Source organism: Labrus bergylta, chromosome 6 (assembly GCF_963930695.1).
Source record: "Labrus bergylta chromosome 6, fLabBer1.1, whole genome shotgun sequence".
NCBI lineage: Eukaryota > Metazoa > Chordata > Actinopteri > Labriformes > Labridae > Labrus > Labrus bergylta.
Genome location: NC_089200.1, coordinates 6,305,615 through 6,332,690, shown reverse-complemented (window position 1 = coordinate 6,332,690; position 27,076 = coordinate 6,305,615). Strand labels below are relative to the sequence as shown.

The window sequence follows — 27,076 nt, the reverse complement described above, 5'->3', positions numbered from 1 at the left end:
GCCACTCTTCCTTGGTTATTTTTCTCTTTAGTTCCTTTTCCCATTTGTCTCTAATGTACAGAGTTGAGGTTTTTCTATTTCTCACCATATTTTGACACAACACTGAAATTACTCTCTTGACTGTACCTCTGTATGCATTACACATTGTTACAATAAATCAGTTTAATTCACGTGGGGAATCCGGCTTTATCCCCTTATTGAAATAATCTCTGATTTGTAGGTACATGTAGAAATCTTTGTTTTCTAAGTCATATTCTCTCCTTAGTTTTAGAAAACTTTTGATTTTTCCTTTTTTAAGTAATGTGTCAATTATTGTTATGCCTCTATTTGCCCACTGTTTAAACCTCTGGTTTAGAGTCCCTGGTTTGAAATTAGTGTCATATGCCATCCAACTCAAAATCTTTGCCTCATTCTCCAATTTGTATTTCTTAACTACTTTAAACCAGATTCCCAAGGTAAACCCACTGATTGAATTCAATAATCCCTCCTTTTCCTTATAGATGTTTCTGTTCGCAATCATAGTCTGCACGTGGCACCCTTCCATGTTCAACTCAGTCTCCTTCCATCCTGTAAAATAATTAGCATCACACCAACCTATCAAGGGCCGGAGTTGAGCGGCGTAGTAATATTCTTGGAGGTTAGGCAGTGCCAAGCCTCAGGAAATATTTTTAAAAGAAATAAATGTGTTATTTGAATGTCTTCCTGCCAGGTAGACTTTCCTTTATTTAACGGCGGCTTAGATCTGCCTTGGAACTACTATCAGTTTAACTCTGATGTACAGTATGTAGTGGAAGATGTTTCTTTGTATCGTGGTGCAGATGTGTCAAACACATAATAATAGGTCAATTGGAAAACAGTTTTCTTCACAGTTTGAACTTGAAATATGCAGTGATAGACCTCCACTTAACTTTCAAACTCTTAAACTGAGGGGGAAAGTTAAAGCTCCTGTGAGAAGTTTTTTACCTGGTTATGAAACAGACAGATTTTTTTGCTTCTGTAAGTCATACAGAGGCGTTCGTGTTAGATTCAATCAGGGGGGAAATATATTATTTCTATATAGTGGTTATTAATGCCTTTACCTGCTGCTGTGGGGTAGCTGCCAGACAAGGTGAAAGACAAAGGGCTTTTTTTTCCCACATTTGTCACTGCAAAATGTGTGATATGTTTGACTGCTGAAAGAGAGCAGGATGTGATTTTTCTCCAGAACTTACTCATGTATTGGACAAGATCAGCAGAGAGACGAGATGTACAACCAAAATACTCAAAATGATCATCACAGGAGCTTTAAATTAAACAGAATATGTCATGGAAACATACAAGATGTCTACATACAGTATGAGGGCTTCTTAAACAGGGTTATAACATGCTTTTATTTTTATTTTTTATGGTAAACAAACTCGTACTTTTGCTTCATATTCATGAATAACAAAGGTTATGACATGCTGTCTGAAGGCGAACCAGATCTGTATTCATTTTTCTCCGATTGCACTTTAAATTACGAATAGCATTGGTGTTTGGAATTTGTGTATTACTATATAATTTTATGCAAATGTTTTTGTATTTCCATTTCTGAAATGGTAAATACGTTCTCTGATATTTAAAGCTTTATATTTTAATTACACTGTACAGTATAAAGAAGAGTATACGCAGGGCAAGCATGAAAAAAAAAGGTATAAACTATTCGTTAAATGCTTTGACACTGTATTAAATTACACGGCCCCTTTCAAAGAGAATACAGTTCAATGACCTTTCATGACAAAGTTACCTAAAGGTGAACTATTTTATTATTTAAACAGCTTCAAAGTGTCTATTTGTGACATTCTGTACCTGAGCCGCTGTATTGAATCAGGTTAGAAGCAGAAGGCGGGACATCTGGCCTCCACTGTACGGTAGGCGCTGGGCCGCCATGGAAACAAGGGGAACCAAGGTTATTATATGACAGCATGTCCGAGGGGACATGGATACAGGCTAGACTCTGTGTGCAGTGATTCACCATCATGTCAACCGACTGCAAATGAGGGCTGAGGGAGGACAAAAATACATTACGGCAATGTTTCCACCAGGACTGTGTTTTTCTAGTCATGTGGAAAGGAAAGGAGTGGAATCTGGATTTGGGTCATGAGGCAGTGAAACTCTCTCCAGTGAAACTAATAAGCCAACAAGTAAAACTATCGCAGGGCTGCAGCACCAGAGTGGTCTGTCCTGTCTAATTAAAGACGGGGAAACTTGCACTTGGTGGTGAGGTGAGAATATTGGATCTTATCCTACTTCTCTGTCTGCATAAGCGACAAGAAGGGATTTGTTGAAATAAAGGACATGGCATCTCAATTCTGCAAGTCTCCTTATTACATTTATCCAGAAATGAAACCTGCCACCATTAAGGTACCATTGCTCCGTTCAGATATTATCTCGTAGTAAACAAAGATAACAAATCCTGAAGTTTAACATGAAATTCGTACAAATCAGCGAACACAAAGAATCAGGTTTGTAATGAATACATTAAGGACATTTCACAACTAGTTGTATGTACACAGCTTGTAGCCATTGCTCAGAAATATGTGCAGGCAGCACAGAGATGAGCAATATAGAATATACTATAGGGACTCCCTTTTCTAGGCACCATGCAAGATCTTCCTCTTGGACAATTTGAATAGTAAGTGCTTCACTTGGCATTTGTCACCATCATCAAAATAAGTGCAAATCCCGTTAGGCTGTGGATGAGCACTCCTAGGACCATTGCTCTTCTCCAACACGAGGGGAAGCCTACACCATGCTGATTAGGCTCATCCTGATTGGCTGAACATGTTCATAGAAAATTTAATTGTGAGAATAATTTGAATGGCTACACTAATGGAATCCCATTAGAGGGGGAAAGCCAGTGTGAAACATAACCCGGTGCTGCAAAACTCTAATTACCATGTTGTAGAAAATTGAGACAGGAAAGACAGAAAGAAGAGACAGACTACCAAAACATGACTGATGGAATAATTAAGATTCAAAGGATGCTTCTTTGTCCTGCTTTACATTTTTGCTCTTCCGTTCACACTGGCTGCGCGGGTGTGTAAATGGCACATGTGACAAGTGTGAGTAATTATCAATGCATGGTGTGCATTAATGTGTGTGCCTCAGACAAACGGCCTCCCCTTCTGAGAAAGTACCGAGGCAGCTAGCATGACAGAAGAACAGCCCCGGCTCTGGATTTCAAAAGAGACTCTAAACTTGTTCAAAGGACAACAACAGCTCAAAGTGTATATTTGTACACACGTTTTGTTGTTTGCACATGCTTTCAGCAGATTGGCTTCCATATTTCTGCCTTTTTTTTCCCCCCATTTAGTTCACAGTGCTGTCTGCTGGCACTCAACATCGTCCTTTTATTGTGCATGCATATTGATTCAACTGTTCTTATCCTCATCAGGTTGGAGTGTGTGTTTGTTTTCATGTAAAGGAATTTGCAGAAGAGTCCCTCACGCTTGTATAGAATTAATAGGGCTGAGAAAGTAGGTCCAAGACATAAATAATAACATGCTGCCTGTGTGGTGGTGTGTGTTTGTGTAAATGTTAGTGGGGGGGAGGGGTGCTGACTTGGCATTTCCTCCATGTAAATGCAACATGATTAATGGACTCGCCGCCCAAATTGGACGTAGCACAGAAAAAAAAGCTGAAACAGCAGAAAGAGAAAAAGAAACTTTTACATGTCCCATCACGTGATTTCCATGAGCACTCAACAACACTTATTTAAAACACATTTTTCCAGTTGTCAACAAAGGATTAATTCCATTTCTTATCTGATGATACAGCGAAATCAGCCAGTGTGGAATTAAATGTTTGATTCAATGTCAGATATATCCATTGACCTAAACACAGCCACACTGTACTGATGTATCTGAAGTTTTCAGATGAACTCTATGGTGACTGACACCTACTGTATTAACAGTTGCATCGTTTTGCATCATCTGAGTGTTAAAGTTGTTTCATTTTCTTTAGATTTTCACGTTAAATAAAGGAATCATACTTTCAGTCAATGGAAAAATCAGCATTTGCTAAGTCATTGTAGCTCTTGCATTGTCTGATCCAGAAGTGACTCGGCTGGTGTGGTTCAGCGGGGTTTGCACTCAACGGCAACAGATGATCAGCAGTCAGACTGGATGCAATATATCAATTCCTTTAATAATTAAGTCCATGGCCTTGAAAATCAATAAAAATCTATCCATCCATCCATCTATAGTGACATCACTGACTAATGGTCTGGTAGTTTTAGAATAATTTCCCGCTAAATAGCGCTTTTAAATGAGTCATGAAGTGCTGACATCCTGTTCATGTGTTCACTAATAGCCAACTAGTTAATGGTGTATAGTGCACCTTAATACAGTATCACTGCATAACAAAAATCCCAGTGAGATAGACCTACAATCAGATTAATGTAAAATGTGAGTAGGAGTGGGATGATAGGTAAGGTAACTTGTTACAACATCCAATTTAATCCACTTCTAAACGCCTCAAAAAAAAGTTTGGAAATGTTGTTTTGGTCACTTATTTTGCCCCTTTAATAATACTAATTGGTATTATATTTAATATCGTTGAAAAGCCTGATTCATCACCTTTACAATGAGGTATGACTTGTAAGGATCATGCATTCGTGGAATGAGGAACACTGCTAAACATGTGCTAAAATCCCCTGCAATGTTCTTCTGTTGGTATTCACTCCTTTTTTGAGTTGCTAGGTGGAATGGATGATTGCACTCTCCCACGGTAATAAGGAAAAAAACAACACATATTGGCCATTTTTACACAATTCATTTTATACTGTCAGGGACTTCAGTGGCGTGTGGAAGATCCATATGCAGCCACAACAGCTTGGCACCTCCTCCTCATGCTGGTCACCAGCCTGGTCACATTCTGCTGTTGGATGGCCTCCCATTACTCAACCAGGAGTTGTTGAAGGTCAACCAACCCAAGCTGATCCCACAAGTGCTGTCAATAGGGTGCTAATCAGGTGTCAGTCATACACCTGTAACTGGCACACACCTGGCAGGACTTGGAGCTCAAAACAGGAGTGAATACCAACAGAAGAACATAGCAGGGGATTATGGCACATTTCTTTTGGGTGCTACTCACACGTTTAGCTCAACGTGTTGCTCATTCCACGAATGCATGATCCTTACAAGTTATACCTGGTTGTAAAGGTGACTAATCAGGCTTTCCAACAATATATAATAATACATAAATTAGTATAATTAAAGGGGAGAAATAAGTGACCGAATTAACATTTCCAAACTTTTTTTGAGGAGTTTAGTTCAACATAATACACAGACGTTTGGCATGAAATTATAAAGTAGCTATTATTCAGCTTTGAACATTAAGGGACCTACCCTCCAATCAAATGAATACTGAGACTCATTCAGACTACTGGAGTCATTTTGGTTGTTTATAAAAAATTCCTCACTGTCACTTAAACTGCACTCCTGTTAAATAAACAGAAGTGATTGGCCAGCTCGACTGGATGTCTATCTGAACACGAGGGGAGAACCAGACACGTCTAAACGTGAAATCTGTCTAGTTCCCAGGCTGTTTTGGAAACTCAGAGTGGCTGGGATTTTGTAAAAGTAATAAATCATGAAACATTGTCCGCCTTATCCTTTAATGTCTGGCAACTTTGTTGTCTTCTTTGCTTGTCTATTTAGTCTATCGTTCACTGTGTTTTGTTGTCTGGCTTCCTTTTATCGTCTATCATCCACTACAGCGAGTTTCCTAACACAGACAAAAACAATGAATCACCATTGTGAGTAATCTTGATGCACCATTTTATGGGATCATATTTTTTTTTTTTTTTTTATGGTTTTATGAATCATCCATGGAAATCATATCATCATGTCACCATGATGTCCCGAGTTTTATAAAAGCTGCATAATAAATCAAGTTTAAAATGTATAATTATATATTTTTTTATTGCACGTCCTTATCCTCATCCTTTTTAGGGCGCTGACAGAAAAAAGGTGAATTAGATGAAACAGTGCTTCACATGTGGAATGATAACAGGTGATTGAGAACCAGGACACATCACAGAGACACATGCACACACAACCACGGCCCCGGCACACTTTCATCCCACTTTGAAACGAGACAGAAAGGTTGAGCTTAATTTTTTTACTGTAAAGATCAAACCAACAACAGCATTATTATTCAAGTATGGCTATGAATAATTCCATCCTTTATAGGCAGGTAGAGACGTTGATACAGAAAGCTAACCACCTTTAGACATCAAGGTGTCATGGCCAAGGTGAATAAAGATGATATTTATGCTCCATGGCAGAGTTATGAAACCATCCAAAGAACATGTTTCTTACTATGACTTAACCCACATCCACATCAACACCTATAGGTACTCCAAAGTACAAGCTGTTGCATAGTATACATAATGAAATATACCTGCATTGGTATCAATTTGTATCACATCAGGGTTGAGTGTAAAGCACTTTGGACTCCATCCATCCATTATATATAACCAATATTTTATCCTGTTAGGGGATGTGGGCGGTTGAGCCAATCCCAGCTGTAATTGGGTGAGAGGCGGGGTACACCCTGTCAATCACATGCCTGATGGATTCACACTGACATCTACACCTGTGGACAATTTAGAGTCACCACTTAACCTAACGATTGTATCTTTGGACTGTGGGAGGAACCGTTAAAACCCAATTAATACACCGGGAAAACATGCAAACTCTGCACAGAAAGGCCTTTTCAGACAGAGATTTGAACCAGGAACCTAACAACTAACCCACTGTGGACAAAATGTTTGTTTTAAATGTCCATTATAAATTTACCAGCTGCATGGGAAAGCACCGGCACCAGCACTGCAGAGGATCATAAGGGCAGCCAAGAACATCACTAGGACACAGCTGCTGGCAATTGAGGATGTCTACCAGTCCCACTGTCGGAGCAGAGCCTTTAACTGCCTGTGACCAAGCTCTCCTTGGCTAACAGCTCGTCCAACTCCTCCCCTCTGGCAGGCAGTAGAGGACAATACACACATGTGCCACAGGAGTGGGAAAAAAAAGCTTTGTTTTGCCCAAGCGGTTAAACAACTGAACATGATGAAATCTTTGGGTATAGGCCTTTCTCTGGTCTGTTTTATCTTTTCATAGATGGGTTATTGAAAAGCACCTTTTCATGTGTCAAAGTGTTGGTCATGGTGAAATTCTGAAAAAGGGTGGCGCTAGTTGAAAGTCCCTGAAGTCTACAAAATACAATACAATTATAGTCTGGAGACTCCAAATGTTTACATCAGTGTAGGACAATCAGGAAAATTGAGACGGTCAACTATGTTAATTTCAAGGCTTGCTCAGAATACTAAAATGTGAGAATGGTGTGTTCAGTGTGTGTTTTTTGTTTCATTAGTATTTCTTATCTGAAGTGTGCGGCTGTGTATACCTGTGTTAGCTGCTCCAGCCTCTGCTTCGCCCCCTTCAGGACAGGATCTGTATTACGGACGGACATCTCTGGGTTCTCCCTCTGGGCTTTTAAACCGCTGCCAACTACACGACCTGCATAACTAAAGAAAGACAGAACAAGAGAATGACATACAGTACTTTATGTCCCAGTTATGGGAGTGCAGTGTGTGTGTATGTGCTGTTCTTCTGCCCCAGTTTTCCCACAGTCACTACACACTAGTGTGTTAACTCTGGGTGTATGATTCACTTCATGGGCAGGGACGTACACACTGTAATGTTGTTACTCCTGGCAAAAAAAACAAATAAACAGACTTTTTCTTCAGGCAGATTTTAAACTATAGTGACATGAGTTTATTCTCTGGCAGACTGATGTTCATCTTTATAACCGAGATAATTTCACCAGTGATTTGATCAAGAATAGGTTAGTAAATGATTTATAAATTGTGAATGAAATGATTTGCAACATAGATTGGAAATACTGCAATTAACAAGATAGGTACTATAGATCATCAATGTACAATAATTATTTTGCAGATTTTTTATTTTGCAACAATGCTAATCGCATTTTCTTCCTTAACAGCCGTGCACTTCTGCTCCTCTGTAATAGCCCATACTCGCTTGATTTACATAACAGCAGAGGTACAGTACCCTCTGGACACTGATTTAAACCATCCTGTTCTCAACACCATTAATAATAATGGTGGGGGTGGGGTATTATGCTGTTTCATATTCAAAGACATAAATGTAACTTTAACATGCTGGGGGGGGGACTAGAGGGTTTTCAAAGACACCAGGTAGAGATAAATGTTTAGAGTTACTTATTGTAAATCCTGCAGAGCTATAAAAGAGGTTTCAAAAAGTGGAAATATAAAACTTGAAATGAGTTGATTGTGACCTTTTTAAATAACACTTTAACTGTAGAGGATGCATCCAAGCTTCTAAAACAGCAGAGGTTCCTCATGGGCTCTACCATAGAGATTGCTTATGTCTTAAAGGCAGAATGTGCAACATTTTAAACATAAATACATCAGAAATCAAGTATATCCTGTGTAAATGTCTCTCTGAGTCATGACTGTCTACAATGAGTGAGAAGCATCAGTCCCGCCAGCTGTATTGTTGTGTTAGCCGTGTTTACATCATGTTTAAATGGACGGGACGGCCTTTATGTTCAATATGAAGCGATGAGTTAACCAAAGTGTGCTAACATTAGCCTGCTAACACAACAATGCAGACCACAGGCAATTGCAGTTCGAGCTAAGGACCGCTTGCTCTTAATGGTGCTTAATTATGTTGCGTTCTAATTGATCACTCCTTGGTGCGAATGGAGTTGGAGGTGTGCCGCTGGAGGAAAGCGGAGGCTTCAGAATAATGGAGGTGTCGCCAAACAGCAGTTTGTTTTGGTTTAATCTGGTGCTCAAGGGCGACGTCTACTGGAGCAAAACGTTGCACATTCTTCCTTTCACTTAATGGCCTTTTAGACAACATGCTATTTTGCTTGCTACCAGGTGATTATTCTGGATTGTTTTCTCCATTGTACCTCCTCTTAATAACTACTTCTAGAGTATCTTGGCCTGCATGTGGCATATGAAAGGCATCTCTGAGTTTGATCCGTGATCAACTTGCATAATGATGTTTCTTTCTGTCGTGGGCTGTGAAAAGTATCACATCATTTTGTCAGTGTGGGGGGGATGCAGTGGGTGGATCAAAAGTAAGATGAGGCGAGAGGAAAGCTGAAGAGAAAAAACAGCAGTTCATGAGTCATATTTTTTTTTCCAATCCTCAAGTTCCAAACCAGCGTTGCTAGCTAATACAATCAGCCACCAACTCAGTAACCGCTGAGTCCACACCCTCGACTGCACAAACACACTCAGGCTATGGCAACGGGATCTGTGGGAACCAGAGAGAAGGCACATGGTGGATGTCAGCTGAAACAAAAAAATATGATTTGACTAATGCCAGAAGAAGACCCTGGACTCTGGAGCCATGCTAACCCTGCTGGCTTGGAATCAAATCCCAACAGAAACTTAAGTCTGATACATGAAGTCTGTAATTAAGTGTCTCTAATTTTCTACTTTATTCACACACAGATAGTGTTTTTGTCCATTCCTATTTCCTGATAAAAAAAAAAAAATACCATGCTGTAATTTAAGTCAAATTGTTCATGTCCTGAGGCCTGACTCACATTTTAGTCTGGTTCTTTTTGGCTTTATTAATTCCCAGAATTGGCAATCAATGATAACTGGTCTCACAGAAGAGCTTATATAAGAACAGTCTCTGTGAGAAATGTTCTCCAATCCAGCTTTGAGCGAGTTCACATAAAATATGCAGCCAATCTGCAACAACATCAACAGATCAAAAGCTGCTTGTTGAATTCAAAGGCGATATGACAGCAGATTCTCGTGGGAAAACAGGATCATTAAGGAGAAAAAAAAAAAACGATATGATGAAGTAGGGAAAAGATTACAGCGCTATAATAAATATATTCAATACAAACAGAAGTAATTATAAAAAATACATTGCTGGCACTGTCAACATTCTTGTTGGCTAGAGCGGGGGAAAATAATTACTTATGTTTTATGAGATGCATTATGTTGTATCTGCTGCGAAGGCAGAGAGAGGATTACTGAAGAAGAACTGCATTGTCAACAATTAGACATAAAAGAGATGAGGGTCACTCACTGTGAGTGGAACTCTACAAAAAGTTAGGGTCAGAGCTACTTTGCAAATAGTAAAAAAAGAAGTTTGAGCAGGGCTTGATTTGTCATTGGGTGAGTCATTCACAGATTTGACCTTAAAAGGAGCCAGGGGAAGTTAACCAAATTAAAAACATAAAGTGGACATAAGGCCAAAAGGCTGAGGTTAAGTCAAAAGTTAGCTGGAGATCAGACTTATCCTACATTAAGGCACAAACCATATGTTGTTGATCTCTTTTTTATTTCTACTTTTAACTAATGGACCATTCTGAACACTATCACCGTGAAAACTGTGTACATGTATTACAAAGATGCACCAGTGAGACACAAAGAATGATAAAGTATACCATATATCTGCTTTAACTGTATGTCTTGGAAAGACCATAGCCTGTATAAAATATGGACGTAGACTCTGTGACGTCACCCATTGGTTTCTGAAGTGAACCGTATGTTCAAAATGCTGTCTCAAACAAACTTTCATTTCCTAGAAACAGGCAAAGAAGTGGACCTGAGGCAGGCTTTAAGCCTCCTGGCAAACAGCTACAAGTGCACCCACCTGTCAGTCAAATCAACTCCGCTCCTAATTATGCAAATGGTTGAATATCTTTGAATACAATCAAAATGAATGAGCTTTGAATACACTCACCCCTGTACAGTGTGTGCCAATGACGGCATGAGCTATTCAAAACAAATTTATTTTAACCAGGCTGTACACATGTTAATTTCTGCTGTCTAAATGGGCATTTTAACACAGGTGTGTATGTAACTTCTGGGGCTTTTGCAGCCAACCTCAGGTGGACACTAGAGGACCTGCAGTTCTTTTTTTGCACTTTTGCATCAGCTACATTTGTCTTCACGGGAGGCTGTTGCCTGGATGAGACACTATAATTACAACAGGATATGATGCTGCATGATCTGACGAGTGCAAAAAGATTGAGTAACAACCCTATATGATAACAGGATGCAGAGCTATATAAATGTATTAACACACGGTATAAGATGTTGAGCTATTTCCCCTTAACTGATTTATAGAATCCAAGGCAACAGAAAGAACAGAATATGAGAGGAAATAGGATGGAAATATTACTGGAAAGGAAAAGGGTGTGGGAGAAGATAAAAAAAAAAAAAGCTCAATAAAAAACCACAATCTGCCCTCAGGGGAAAATCCCAGGATTCCTCAGACTCCAGCAAAGATTTGGAGGATCAGCTTCACCACACACATTCAATTAATCGGCTCAAAACACACAAGAGTTTCAACACCTCACAAATATTCTGGCACGTTCATGTTTTCCTTTATCATCATTAAAGATTGTGTCTTCATTATTTACAACAAAGCTAAGAGTGACAAAACATTAATTTTACCTTTGTTCATAGAAGGTTGGGAGAACAGAGAGGCTCTTTTACCACACAACCCTGTTTACAGTTACACTAAACATCAACAACTAAATATCATTACATACAGGCAAAAAAAAAAGCCAACATTGCACCAACAATACAGTCATCAATCCTTTATAAGTCAACATATATGCAAACAAGATACCAAGTTTGCAACAAGACATTTGTAGATTAATGCACATTAAGATTATTGTCTCTTTTATTAAAGCGAGATAAACAGACCTAATTATGAAGAATGCACTCGAGGGTATTGTAATTATCTCCAGAAATGAATCCAAGTGCTTAATCGTGGAGAATGTGTATAGATAACATTCACATAATCAGGAGCTGAGAAAAACAACTCAACTTTAATTTTCCTTCAAATCAGAGGGTTAGTGTTCCTGTCCAGAAAGCCGGGCTTTTGTTTTAGGTAACAAACTTTTACTATGTATGATATGCAAAGGTACATTTCTCATGGTTGTCGTTTTAAGGCATTTATATTCAGCAGAACCTCTCAATATTAAAAACAGTCATTGTGGAGATATGCATAGTGTAATGAATATCTTACCTTTATGGTTATTATAAGTATCCTGCACTCAGTCAAAGAGGGGGTTTAATTTGTATGTAGCAACTTGAACCAAATAAGCAACAAAGTATAGGATTGTATCGTCTGCATATCGATTCATTGGACAATTAAGCATGAAAGAGAAATCATGTACATGACAGCCTAGCACTATGATGTACAACTTTTAGAAGGGACTGTTTTAAGTTTAGATTAAGCTTCTTTTTAATGTCTTGGAATTACAATATTCATGCCCTTAACCTATCACACTGAAGTCAATAACATAAATACCCTTGAACCCTTTGACTTGTAATGAGGACAACCTTCATTATAGGTATTTGGTCAGGATATGCAAAAAAATTAAAAAATACTATAGTAGTGTATCATCTGCATACGGCTGTGTTTGACAATGAAGAATAAAAGAATCACATGAAAGCCCAGAGTTAAAATTTACAGTGATCAGGACAGACTGCTTTGAGTTCAAAATGAGCTTTCCTAATAGTCCAAAATTTAGTTTTCACATTGGGCTATCCCTAACTTAACATCCTGAGGTCGAAATCATCAATAGATTTGACTCCAAAAGATGCCATCGTTGTTAAATAAATGAACTTTAACAGAATCAGCAACACAGTATACAAGCATATCGTCTGCATATGGATATATTTGAAGATCCAAAATACAAGAATCAACATTTACCTGACTGTCCAGAGCTTTAATGTAACAGCTCTCAGACTGTCAAAATAAGCTGTCCTACTTGTTTTATAATTGCAGTATTCAGATGGGGCTGTACCTAACTTGACACACAAAAAAGGGCAAACTTCTGACAAGTAAAGATAAATCAACTATTTCAAATTAGTTTGTATAAATCTACTAATAGACAAGACGATGTTCTTACTGTCTAAATTATTTAAAAGAAACAACTAAACTAAGATACAAGGCCTGGCTAGGATTCCCTCTAAAGCAGACTGATGTGAAAAGTCTCAGTAGCAAAGCCTTTTGCTGATATTGATCTCGATCCAGGGATAAGTGACAAGTTGGACGACTTGGATATTGGACAGTTTTATGAGGGTGACTGCACCTCCACTGAAAGTGCAGAGTAATCACGCATGCCAATCTTAATGTCTAGGTAAGATGCCATAGATGGATCAATTATTTATGGGCTATATTCTGTGCCGATGAGAATGGAAGGAAGGATTAGTGTTGTTTTACCCATTAGCTGTAACATCTAAAGCCTAACTTTGATCTGTTCGAAGCTTAAAAAATACTATTCTCAAAATATAATTCAATGGAGTCCTTCTATCAGAGAATGGATACTCGGATACTGCCTGAAAGAAGGAGTCAACTGAAATACGTATATTCTGAACATCTAAGGTCCTCCTCTGAGAGCACCGACCTCCATTTGTGAAGCGGCTGAAGCGGGAGTGTTTTCTTCCACTTAGATAGTACTCTCACCTTAACAGCCATCATGTTTTATTAACCTGGAGGTGTAAGGTGCGGGCTTGTATTATTTGTGTATAGTATTGTATGGTATGGTAACAAATGCTACAATATTGTTATGTATGGTGTTGTTTGCTACTGGTTCATTTAATTCACTTTTAAATGAGCATGTTGAAGCAGACAGAGACATACATTTTGTAAAAAGTAAGTTATTCATTTACTCTGTGGTTAGTTTGAAAGCTAACAAATTGCATCATATTACGTCTTTAGTTAGTAAGATGATAAAAAAAAAACATGGCTAAGCATAAGTATAATGTGCAAAAGTTACTGAAGTCAAAAAATGATTTCTGTTAAATTATCAGTAAAAGACAGATCTTCATTTTATGCAATAACGAAGCTATTCTGCTTTATATTCAAGAGGAGAAGACCGTATCACCCCATCTGAACACCTAAAGCATTTCTCAAGTCCAGATATCTGCTCTCCCGCTGGCAGCATCAGTAACTGTCAGTGCCATGAGATTACAGCGTGTCATGGATTCCCCGGTCTGCCTGACAGACACAGGTGGTGGTAACGTTGCAGAGAGAGTGTGCTGCAGACGACACAAAGAGGTGTGACTGTGAGTGGCACTTAATAAGATCTGGAGAACGACAGACATAAATCACAAGCAGTGCTGTAATGACAGAGCTGCTCTGCTGTTGCCCTCAGTTACAGCGTGGTTGTTAACGGTAAAACACACACAGGGACCCATTCTTCTCCCTGCAGCTAACGTTTAAATGTGTCTGTGGCTGCTCACCCTCGCGAGCGCGCACACACACACACAGAACACTGCAAAAATGAAATTACCTGAGATAGTGATCTGATCTGAGGGAGGTGTCTAATTATGAGAGTCAGAACCTCAATTGTAAATCTAGCTGCATTCCTGAGGAGTCGTTTGCTTTATCACACACACAATAGCACATTGTACTGACACCTGAGGCTCATACCTATATGGCTTGTTCCAGATTTGGAAGTGATATGCTGTGGTTTGGAATGGTTTTGAAATAACTGCACTTAAACTCAACACCTCCATCCCTCATGTTTTGTCTTCACCTCTGCTGGAATGTTGTTTTTTCAGCTGTTTGAACAGCACTTCCCGTCTTTGAGACACGAATGGCTAATTTAAAACAGATACCAATGCTTTGAAAAACACATAAAAACATCGGGTGTGGCAGGTCCTCAGTGCTGGATGCAGAGTGAACTATTATTACCTAGGATGGTGATAAGATGCTTCCCTCTACTGGACAGAGTCAATTATTACAGCTCTAATACAGTTTAGAATAAATAACAGAGCAAAGACTTTTATTAATTCAAGAGACATCACAGTAAATCATGAGTTCTTATAGTAATTAGTATTTGATTTATTTTTTTGTATTGTCTGGTCTTTTATCCAAACCTTGAGTCTGAAGTAGCGCTCCCTCAGCGCCCTGTGTGGAGTTCATGTGTGTAGGTGGATATGGTGGATTGGACTCGACTGATTGGAGGACAGTCTGCTGCCAACTGGGCTCTGCCATTCCTTCAGTTAATATACGACCTGAGGCCTTCGGTTTGGGTTGGCAGCTGAAGGCGGTGTTTACTTGTGGGTATTCAAACTGTTCAAGTTGTTCAGGGTTACTGTTTTAGGACTGAACAGTATTACAGTTTTTTGATTGTGTCATCAGTCTTATGTAAACAATTTAAAGTTTTTACAAACTTCTTAAACTTGTTTTCAATTGAAATGTAAAAAGTATCTTAAAATATATTTTTTCTCATTGTTTATTCTGAGTGCTTCTTGAGGGTGAAACAAAAAAAAAACAACCTCAAAGCTGCTTTTCAAGATGCACTTAGGTATTTATGTCTTGCCGCCCATCTCTCTTTTTTTTCTCACACACTCTCACCAACACAGACATTTGTAAGTGAAGTGGGTCAGAGGGCGGAGGAGATGAATGGAGGTCTGAATAGAAGGATGGAGAGATGAATGGATGGCTGGATTAATGAATGGATGGGTGGATGGATAGATGCAAGAGAGAAGAAGATGTAAAGGGGTCAGAGAGGCACAGACGGGCTGAATTCCAACTCAGTCCGAGTGTAACGACTCCTCTGCAAAACTTCACCACTAAATACCCTTCAAAGATGATAGCCGTCTGAGAATAAGGCAAGACTAATTCCACTGAGCTAATGAACATTACAAGACAAATACAAAAATCACATTTCCTAGAGCCTTAAAAGTCTGACTAAGAGAGAATTACCCAACGATTATTTCTTTCATCTCTCTTAATTTTTTTGTTTTTAAAGGTTTGTTTTTAGGGGCTTTGTATGCCTTTATTTAAAGAAAGGACAGTGGACAGAGTCAGAAATTGGGGAGAGAGAGAGAGTGAGGAATGACATGCGGGAAAGAAGCCACAGGTCGGATTTGAGCCCGGGCTTCCCGTTGGAGGACTAATGGAGCTCAGCGTAAGTTCAGACAGGAAGACCGGTTATATTCTTTCACAAATTCATTCATCCTTTCACTTCAACCTAAACTACTTCCTCTGTCTACCTGCTCCGGTGATCAGCTGATAATGGGCGTTTATTCTTTAAGTAATTAACCAACCAGATTCGGGCACAACCTCTCTCAACCAATCATCCTGCTGCGGCAAAATGCTAAAACAGTTCTCTCTCTTCCACAGTCATTCTGTCATTTCAGGGCAACCGCTGCAACCCACCACCGCCCCAGTCACCTCCATTCCAGCTCAGCAGAGTCCAGATCCAGGATCATCATAGCCTCCATTCCTCTTCACCACCACCAGTGTCTAGACTCCATAGGGGGGTCTCCTAACCTGCTGTCGACCTCATTACCCTTCCGAGTACATGAGGTCATCACGATGGAGTCTAATCCCCCAAAGACTTGGCACATTCAGATCTAAATTGTTGCACATTTATTGTTAAATAAATAATTGTTCATTCTCAATTAAGTCTCTCCTGATTGAACTGCCTCTGTACATGGGGTGTGCACATTAACCACAAGGCTACCAGGCCCAAGTTTCCTCTTTTTTAATCCCAAACTATAAATTCTACTTGGTTGTTATTACATGTTTAAAAGATTGGTAAAGTAATGCATCCCTGTTGGCTATAACATTTATTTTTATCTACTAACTGATTATTTGTCACGGCAATACTGAAGATTTCTGAATTTTTTGAGTTTTGATTGTGTTGAGAAACTTTCAATGTCTGTCACATCATGGACCAAATGGCAAGGAGAGCAGGTTTGGACTGAATTGAGCCGGGGTTATATGTCCTTAATGTAGGTAGTGAAGGAGATTAAAAATGTAGTCGCATGACATATGTTGATTTTATTAACCTAAAAACAAACTATTTTTGGGTGTAACATGCAAATTATCTTCAAAGTTCCTGCTAAATAGAGAAGCAGTCTTTGTTAAGAAGAATCACGACTCTGTCTTAAAGGCTAAAACTATGTTCAAAAGTTGATTAAAATACAGTGATCAGAAGCTATCGATGACATTTGACTTTTTAGGCACATTAGGCAACTTTTTGGCTGAACTACAACTTTTCTCCATTGCATTGGCAATCTGTTGTTTATTACAAATGAACACTTTATACAAATTCAACAATAAATCCCAAAATCAAACAACACTTCTCAATAAAAATAAATATATATTTTCTTTTAATATATCATCTTACAAGGGCAGTAGTTTAAAGCTCCTGTAAGTAAACTCTGGTTTGTGTTGATTTTGGCGCCCCCCTGTGGACAGAGTGGTTCCTCTAATGTCTTTTCTGGTCTTCTCCTGCACATTGGTAGGTGGTGGGGTTTTTTTGTTAGCTTTTTTTTTTTTTTTTTTTATACTGAAAATCATTTTAACAATCAGAAGTATCACTCATACTCATATCATGTCTTTGCTTTGGGAGATGTAAAAAAAAAAAAAAAAGAGGCTGTTTGTTTCTGTTTGTTTGTGACTCTCTCGTCTGACACCTAATCTCCGACATCAAGTTCAGACTTTAATAATAACTACAAATAAATAGTCATTAATAGTCATACATAGCCATAAATATAGGTCTTAAAGAGGCATCGATATTCATTTCAGTCTGTTTCTTAACCAAACAATAACTCCTCACAGGAGCTTTAAAGTGCTGTATGACTGATAAAAATGTGCATTGGGTTCAGGTTTACTGATAAACTGGTTCTCACAGCTCCAATTTTATCCAGCTAACCTTAACTTTTCTACTTCAAGACATCTGCATTCATCAAAACATGAATTAAAAACCATGTAATTAAATGTTACTGCTACTGGCCTCCACTGCATCCTCAATGGTGACTAAGCATTGTGTGTGTGTGTGTGTGTGTGTGTGTTTGTTTGTTTGTTTGTGTGGGATGTCCTTGCAAGGCAACATGTCCTGTTTCATGTGGTTGATGGACCGTTAACGGAAAAAACCGCCCCCATCACAGCGCCAGATTCCCCGCTGAGATAGATAGCAGGTATGTGTGTAGGAATGTGTTGTTGTGTGTTGAATTGCATCTGTGTGCGCGCGCCTGTGAAAGTGTGAGTGTGCCCATTTGTCTTGTTACCAGTTTAAGCTGCCAACATAATCACCATGAGAAAGACTCTGGAAATGAACTCTCTAACCTTCACGGCCCTGTCATTCCTCCCCCCCTCCCCCATCCTGACAACTTAAGGTGCCACACACAATCTGTCACCTTCTTACTAAACTGATTCTGACTAAAAAATTACATTCATGTCATGGGAGACCTTGAAAGAGAAGCATTAGCTCTAAAGGTCGGAAAGTTTTGTTAACTCTATTCACAGAAGAAGAAGATATCCCAAATTAATCGGACAAAAGGGAGACATGCTACACACACGTATGCTTAAAAAGACACACATGCAAAAACAGGATCCTATATGGACATGCGCTGATGGAGAGATGTCAGAGTGCTGCACATGAAAGAGCGCCCGGGTAGTTGGGGGTTCTGTATCATAAATTTAAGGAATTAGAATTGTTTTTCAGGGACATTGGGCCATATTTAAAGTTTTTTTTTAAAAGGAGTTGAAAACCATTAGCTATCTAGCCAACAGCAAACATTAGCATTTGAACTCTAGGCAAGAAACAGGTTGAGCTGTTAATTAGGAATAAACACCCGTCTAATAGAAACTTAAAACATCTTCTCTGTGAGCAGCTTCCCTTACACACACACACACCTCTCCTTTCTTATACACACAGCAGCGTGTCCTCTTCCCTGCTCCTTTACTCCTCATGATTCTGTTGAGCCTTATTCCATGCACTTAAAGAGGCACTTAACTTTCTCTCTCTGGTTACCTACACCTGCAGAGCATGTTTCTGCAGGTGTATAATGTGGGTGCAGATTGTCCACTAGTTTATTGATCTTAGATGGTGATTTTAAACAGATAAAATGCTGCATTGATCACCTTTATGTCAAAATTGGCATCATCACTCCGCCCTTCATTGCTGGTCAACTTGAACAACTTTTGAGCCACGTTGCTCCAGATGATCAGCGTGCACCGGCGTGACAGCTGGCCTCAGTCATGAGGAGTACACATGCTGCACAGATGTGAATGTCTGTTGGTATTTAAAAGTCTAGACTCAGAAATAAAACCATCCCACTTGTTTCCAGTGGATTTCAAGTGGAAACAAGCCTGTTTTATATTCATACCAATATGGTAACTATAACAATTACATTCTCTATGTATGACTAATAACCTGGAGCACGACAGTATGACATAAAAACATCTTTCGAGCTCTGTCCCTAAGCATAATGATGGAAAAAAAAAAGCCGCCATTATAATTTGATATGAGCCTCTCATGACTACACAGCATATTAGATTACATCGGTCTTCATCAAAGCTACAAATCAAAAGCTGACTCACACCTTTGATGTGCATTCGAGTTAACAAAAGGAAAGTTGTGAGTGTAGAGCCAGACCACGAGAACAATTATATCCACTACTGTGCTCCAGTACTGCTGCAGAACACTGTAGTTTAGATGTGGCAGGACGGAGAACAGTGCTGTAAACTAAAGCAGCAATCCAGTCATTAAGAGACAAATTAACCACACGCCCACTTGGATTTATATTACCTTCCTGCGGAAGACTAGATAAAGAGGGTGAGTGGGTCTGAAATATTTTCTCATGACCGTCATCATCATTGTTATCTTTATAACCATCATCTTTTGGACCTTCTGTGTAGAATTTGTTTTTCCCTATTTTGTTTAATAAATCTTTAGGAATTTTTTTCTACGAACGAGTCACAGGTACAGGCTCCCTTAGGCCCTGTGCTGCATTTTATATTCTGCCACAATCCTGAGCCTCGGCCTAAGATTTCAACCTGAGCCTCGATCTTTTTCAGCACAAACAGGTCCGAAATCGAAGGCTTATTTCATTCTTCTCTTACATAAGCACATTCTTTAAAATTACACCTTTTTTCTCTCTCCTAAAACTCCATCATAAAATGTCACAATCTCTCCAACGAGCATGCATCGTAATCTTTTGTTTTTTTTCCAAACATGGTATTATGTGATTAACATAGAGTGTCAGAAAACCTGCTGGTGTTTTGTCTAAGCCATAAACATGTATCATAACACACAAACCTCTCTACGACGTCTTGGCCACTCCAGCATGTGTGCTGCTCAACCTCCATCTCACTCTCACAGAGCATCTCTGGCAGCTCTGAGAAGAACCACTGGTACCTCTGGATCGAGCCCTCAAACTCCCTGGAAGAAGAAGAAGAGTCGTGCACAGTTGAACACTCCATTTGTTGTTAATTAGAAACAAAGAATCATATTTTTTAACATTTGATCCAGTTTAGACTTGTCAGCTCCAGTTCCTCTTGAAATTCATTCTGATAGACTCAGTAAATTTTACGTTTATTTGTTGTGTTACATCGATTTTGCACAGGCTAAGTTTTGCTGCCTTCACCAGCTGCTCTGTTAGTCGTACCCAGAATTCAATCAAAGTCAGGAGAGGGGGTCTTTGGTTACTGTGGTCCTTTCCTCTGAATCAAACTACCTGCTTGCATTCCTGTGTTTTTATCATCAATTTAAAGCCCTTTGAGTTTACCTGTAATGAATCTATAAATAAACTTGATAGCCATGTACACATTTGCAAACATACAACCTGAAAGAAACTGTTGGCTTTATGTGAGCATTATCAGCCAGGACAGCTTAAATTTCAGTGAACATATTTTGAAGGATTTTCACAATAATGTTTTGGCACTTCCTTTCATCTGAAAGAACATAAAATTAAAGGTAATTCAATAAGTTGAAAAGATTTAATTTGTGTGAATTGGAAGCAGATGACTTTGAAACAATTCCACTTTTTCATACAAGTTATGAAATAAAGATGTTTGTGTTTCTCTGGCACAAAGGGGGAAATAAATTCAACAACAAAAGGTTCATTATTGTCCCAACGTTGAATAATTGTGTATAACTCAATAGAAGTGCAACTGAAGCTTAAATTAAGTTCCAAGATTAATTTTTTGGAAAATGCATATTCATAGTTCAAGGGAAAAGAAACTCTAACAATGTTCCTTTTGAGATCGTCTCTTGTTTTTAGCTGATAATTGGACAGAATAGAGTGAAGAAAGGACTTTTATTAAAACCATGCATTGACAATAAAAGGTGCTGTTTAAATTTGTGATCATGGAGAACAACTTAAGTGATGGTAATTCAAAGTCCAAATGATGGAGAAGGATTCACCTCGATAGCTTCTTCAGGCTGCGACTCTTGTCTCCTTTGGAGCCTTTGAGGACAAATGACCTGGTGGGACATTTCAGGAAACACAAAAAGGAAAGGTCAAGAAATAAAGAACGTCTGCTCCGTCTTCTCCCAGGTTTTAATTCAACCTTTGAGGCTTATTCAAACTTACCCCAGAAAAACTAAAAACTCAGATTTGTGATTAAAACTCACCTACGGGACTGCACCTGCAGACGTCGCTGAGCAGCCGGACCCACCGAGGGAGTCGACGTGACCTGCGACCTCTCTGTGGTCACGGATGTCGCGGGGCTCACAGAGGTCGTAACACGTGGGGTGGTGGGGTTTTCACTTGGCATCATGGGGGCTGCTGCCTGGGGTCCACACACCTTCTCCACCTGACGGAGACACAGTTTGCAGCGTGGTGTTTATGGGATGTGGATGCTTTTTGAGACCAATGCAATATGATGCACATAAGGTATAAAGGATCATTTTCGGTATGACATATCCCGACGGCTCATTGGATAATCTCAAATACCGTCATGTAACAGGCTTTTTTTGGATGTGGTGTGTTTGTGACTTCCAGTGTTCCTTGCGCCAGCATCAAGCGGACACTCGGCGAACTGCAGGATTTTGCACATTTTGTTTTTCAAGACCGGAGGTTACCACTTGATTTATACATACAGTCAAACTCCCTGCTGCAAAAACATAGTCAGTGATGTGTTCACTGTTGTATTGGCAGAGCTGTCCTCTTTTTAAAGTCATGTGTTGCAGTTTTACAGCTGGTTCAGGAGGCTGAGATGCATGTACCTTTAAGTCTGCCTTTTATTTCTGGCCCTATTGATTATTGTGACTAAAAAAATAAATATACTTAATTAGCCTTAAATAATAAAAAAAAAAAAAAAAAGTAAGTTTATTTATTTCCTCCAGAAACAAAAACATGTGGTCATTTAATGTTTTCACTACATTATAAGTTATAAGTTGAGCTTGACAGTCTTCCAAAGTCTCAGAGAAACTGCGGCATTTCAATTTCTGCTATAAGGACAAGTACTAATTTGTAGTATGAAGACGGAGGCAACTAGAATGTTTGACTTCTGCCTTCTGGATATCTTACTCCCTGCCAGGGCTGCTAATGAAAAACCTTCTTAAAATGAATATTGCATTACAAACATAATCCATTTAACTTTCCCAAAAAAACATCCAGTAGGTAATCACATTTAACCATTGTGAAATCTAAGCGTTACCAGCAAAACATTACCTCTCTTTGTGTTCGGTATATGCCGCAAAATCAAATCACTTTCTGTGCTGCATAGCTAGACCATTGAGCAAATGGACATCAAAGTCCAATTTTGTGCAGCATAACACAAAATAAATGACAAAGGTCGTGAAAATCAGTTTTTCCCTGTCGAGTTTCTGTTTGCAGAAAACACTGCTGTCTTAAAAATTCATGCTGCAATCATCCTTTAACTTTGAATGCTTCCCATAGCACATAAACACTACCAAGGGATTAGGAGTCAGCCTTTAATGATGTGTCCAATGAATAAGAAGCTTGATCAAAAATCCCATGAAGTGGTATTTCCTTATTAGCCACAATTAGTGGTGCAATTATGCTTGTGTGTGTTTGTTTACCTCTCAGGAATCTACTCTACTAAGTCCACAATGTTCCCTCAAAGTTGGATGGCTACTCTATTCCTTCCTCCAACAGTGTGTGCATGCATGCATGCGTTTGTGTGTCGTCTGTTTGTCCAGAGATTAGCCACAGAAACTTTCTCATCACTCAGAACCAAGCTGCATTCTGGGTATCCGTTGTCCCGCCAACCACAGGCTTTGTCTGGCACTGGATCTGTATTCACACTCACATACACACACACACACAACACACACACACACACACACACACACACACACACACACACACACACACACACACACACACACACACACACACACACACACACACACACACACACACACACAGACACAGACTGAGGGGAACCCCAGATTCGCGGAAGAATGAGGCTGTTTTTAGCCCATCTAGGTACAAGGCTTTTTGTGAGGAGGATCCAACTGCCAGGCTGAAAGAAAAACCCACGGCCCTTCCTCTCTCTGTGTGTCCAAAATTCAAATGACTTTATTATTTGGGCATATGAGTACGGATGGTTTAGCAATCTGTCTCCTTTTATTCTATTTTTACAGAGGCACATTACCAGGGAAGCAATTATTTGAGGGGACTTTTCTGAGAAGACTTGCTCTCTCCATCCTGAGTCTAAAGTGAATGTTGTACAACAGATAACATGCCACTTAAATGTCCCTCCCCGTCTTCCCATCATCATCCCGTCCTTTGCTCACCGTGGCTGTGATGCGCGGCCCATGCAGCTGAGCGTGCAGGATAGCATCATTCACATGATTCCTGACTGCTAACAGGGCCAGCTCCATGCTGTTGCTGTTGCTGCTGGTTGCTAAAGTGGCAGATAACCGTTGAAGCAGCACCACCAGACTCCCCCAGGGGGCGCCAAGCTCTGATACACCCACCTTAAAAGAGAGGATAGACAGAAAAAAGGAAATGGACATTGAGAAAAGGAAAAGGAGGAAAAAGGTGGTGCAAATGGGAGGGGAAAGAGAGGATGAGCAGAGCAAAGACGTGATTTAATCTTGATTCTTGAAAGTTTTTTACAATTGTAGAAATGTATTTACATTTTCTGCAAACATAACAATTAAAAATCAATCCTAAAGTGACAAATTGACTTTTAAACACTGCGTTAGGGATTAAAACAAATGTTTGGATGGCACAAATTGAGATGAATGAAGGTTTTATCTCAGCCATGGAGATAAATTAAGTATATTTTTAATTAAGTATTTTCTGATATAATTGCCAAGATCCCATTTTCCATAAACTGAGCTACCGTCTGTCACAGAGAGGCTCTTCCTTCTCGTCTGTCTGTTTCTCTTTCACTGTCAGGGGAAGTGTTTTTCTTCCTTGCTTCCACTGAAGAGCATAAAAGATGATGGGAATTGCATTTCCATAAGACTTTCTATGCTTCCAAGGAACTCTTAAGAGGGATGAACAGTGCTATCTTCCAGTTTTGTGCTATAAAAAAAGATTCCCTCCCTATAGTGGGTGCTGCTGAAGCAGTCCAGCAAATTATGACGCAGGCCAGGGAGACGCACGGAAGACACTGCCAATTCTCCTGGCAGCGCTCATGTCTACGTCTGTCTAAATCTTAATATGGGAATGGTTCATTGCTGATAACATTCTGTGAACGGCTGATAATAAGTACTTTTTAGACTTGCCTCTCTAGACACACAAGGAGACAAATAATCCCCTCTGCATCTAAATACAATACAAACACTCACTCAAGAGAAAAGAATACAATCGGACTGACTTTTGCTAATTTATAAATGATAAATCTGCAATCTAAAATACTTCACTCTGGAAATGGCAGGAGGTGTAAGGAAAAAAAATAATCTGAAGAAGTTCCACATCTTGGGAAAAATACTTTTTTTTGTAATAGATTATAACAACAAACAAATCGCTGTTTCAACATTTCCACTTTTGAACAAATAAAATGGAACCTGATGAAATATGTAGATGCTAATCATGTTTACATTTCTGATAGTTTACCACCATGAAGAGTTTGGCATTTTGGCTGTAGCTATATCTTGATTTTATTGGGCCTTGAAAATGACAATATATGGACTCCTCCTTACACCCAGTGCAGTCGCCCCCTGCTGGCCATTCGTGAGAAATCATGTTAAAGCCACTTCTGCATTGTTTTATTATTTTAACCAAGATGCTACTTATACTTCTTTTATGCAATCTATGAGTTGCCCCCCCCTTGTGGCAGTGAGAGGCAGTGTAGTTGCTTCCCCTTCACTTGCAGGATCTTTGTAAGGGAAACATTAACAGTAAATGCAAAACATGCAAACACTCACCAGACATCCCCTCATAATGTTGACACACAGTCCGGTGCAGGGCCGTATCAGTGTCAGCCCTCTGCAGTGGGAACAGTACTGCATCCTCACTAAACCCCGCCCACACTCTCTTGATAACGTCGCCTTCTCAGTCGCGTTCACAACCTCTCCAGCCAACCTCAGCAGTCGGCTAAGTGCTCGCCCAGCCCCAAGTGCACGAGACAAGCTGCTGACGAGAAGGCGTGGATGTGGTCCGAATGGGCTGACGTCCTGCCTCGTCATCCTCAGGCAGTCGTCGTGATTGGCGGAGAGGGGGGAATAGGACTGGGGTGACATGTGTCCAATGCCGGGGTTAAGCAAACGGCGATAGACCAGTGGGAAAAGATCGTTGTAGAATCGACGCACGGTGCTCTCCAATGAGGAGTTAGAGTTTCCAGAAAGGTGGCGTTTGATGCCGCTGAACAGATGAAGCACAAGGGGGCGACAGTCGGATGCCAGAGCAGAGTAGGCGCTGTCGAACAGAGTGCTGGTCAAGTTTGATGTGAAGGATACGAGCGAATCAAAGGTCTCTGAAACAAGAGGAGAGACAAGAAGACAAACATTTTTAATGTACCATGTGCACAAGTGACAATGACAACTAATCATGACTGTAACTTAAAGGCTTTACATGCGATTTTTTGATCCAGCAGATGTCGCCCTTGAGCACCAGCATGAAACCAAAACAACTCGCGCTGCATTGTCGTGTTAGCATGCTAATGCTAGCGATCTTTATTATGCTGGTATCTTCACACTGCATGTAAATTTACCTGAAATGAACGTGATCTAGAAACACAGTTAAGCAGTGAGTACAGTATGTTATTCTTCTTTTCTCTAGTCCCTCAATTAAACAACTTTTATACGTGAGGGGAGGAATCAGCCGGCCGTCCCGGCGATGTAAACAAAGTGAAGATAGGACTCTGAAAACTCTGAAAACATCACAGACAGTGGGACTCGGGTGTTACACCCATTGTAGACAGTCATGACTCACAGAGTTATTTTCAGAGGATATACTTGGTTTATATTACATTTAAGTGTGAAAAATCACATATAAAGACTTTAAACAAAATGGTATATAAAGCCTTTAAAGGAAAAGTAACGTTGCTAATGCTATAAAACTGTTTTTTTCTGAATAGGAACACTTTGTGTAGCATTAAAATGCTTGGCTAGTACGAATTCTACTTCAACAACAATCCTGTTCACAGTTAATCTCTTAAACTCAAAAACAGTAGCCTATATCGCAGTAAATAAATTTGACTGCCACTTGCGACAGCTGTTCATAACTCACAAAGAAAACAAGGCACTGCTGGCTGTGACTGTAATGTTAGCCAAAGTTAGCAAAATGTCTGCTTTCTATCATTCTTTCCCCCCCATGATTTACCTTTCAGGTATGTATGCCTTTATTTAGTCAATAGGCCAGTGGACAGCGTATGAAACCAGGAAGATATTTGGGGAAATGACATGCAGGAAAGTAGCCAAGGGTCGGAGTCAAACCAAGGCAGCCCACTCTGAGGGCTATAGCCAGTGTACATGGGGCACGTGACCTAACTAATGGGTCAACCGGCACCCTTTCTATCCATCTTGTGTTGTATCTCTCTTTAATTTAAACTTTAAAAATGTATTGCACAAAATAAAGCATTTCCATGTTGATCACAGAGCAACAGGAGACGACACAAGCAGAGCTGCTGCTAACGTTAGCTTAGCGTGTATAGGTAAAAAAATCCTAAAAAAATCTTAAAATACTTGACAAGATAGTAATATATTATTGCGTAATCACTTTTTGTTTAGAGTTATAAGTATTACAAATGTTTCCACAAGTAAATAAGTTCTGTTTTTCATTGATGGTCTGATGATTAATTTGATCGTTCTATTGATTACAAAAATAATAGTTAAAAAG

General features: G+C 39.5%; 1 protein-coding gene across 1 annotated transcript in view; it reads right to left on the bottom strand.

Moving 5' to 3' along the window:
• LOC114920288 (glypican-5) overlaps positions 1 to 27,076 on the bottom strand; it is a 66,063-nt gene that overhangs the window by 26,427 nt on the left and 12,560 nt on the right. Inside the window, exons 3-8 of the mRNA XM_065955642.1 lie at positions 25,165 to 25,712; positions 23,581 to 23,763; positions 21,448 to 21,629; positions 21,238 to 21,297; positions 20,131 to 20,253; positions 7,432 to 7,552 (exon numbers count right to left, since the gene is read on the bottom strand). Coding sequence (XP_065811714.1) covers positions 7,432 to 7,552; positions 20,131 to 20,253; positions 21,238 to 21,297; positions 21,448 to 21,629; positions 23,581 to 23,763; positions 25,165 to 25,712 — 1,217 coding nt within the window. The remainder of the gene's footprint in view (positions 1 to 7,431; positions 7,553 to 20,130; positions 20,254 to 21,237; positions 21,298 to 21,447; positions 21,630 to 23,580; positions 23,764 to 25,164; positions 25,713 to 27,076) is intronic.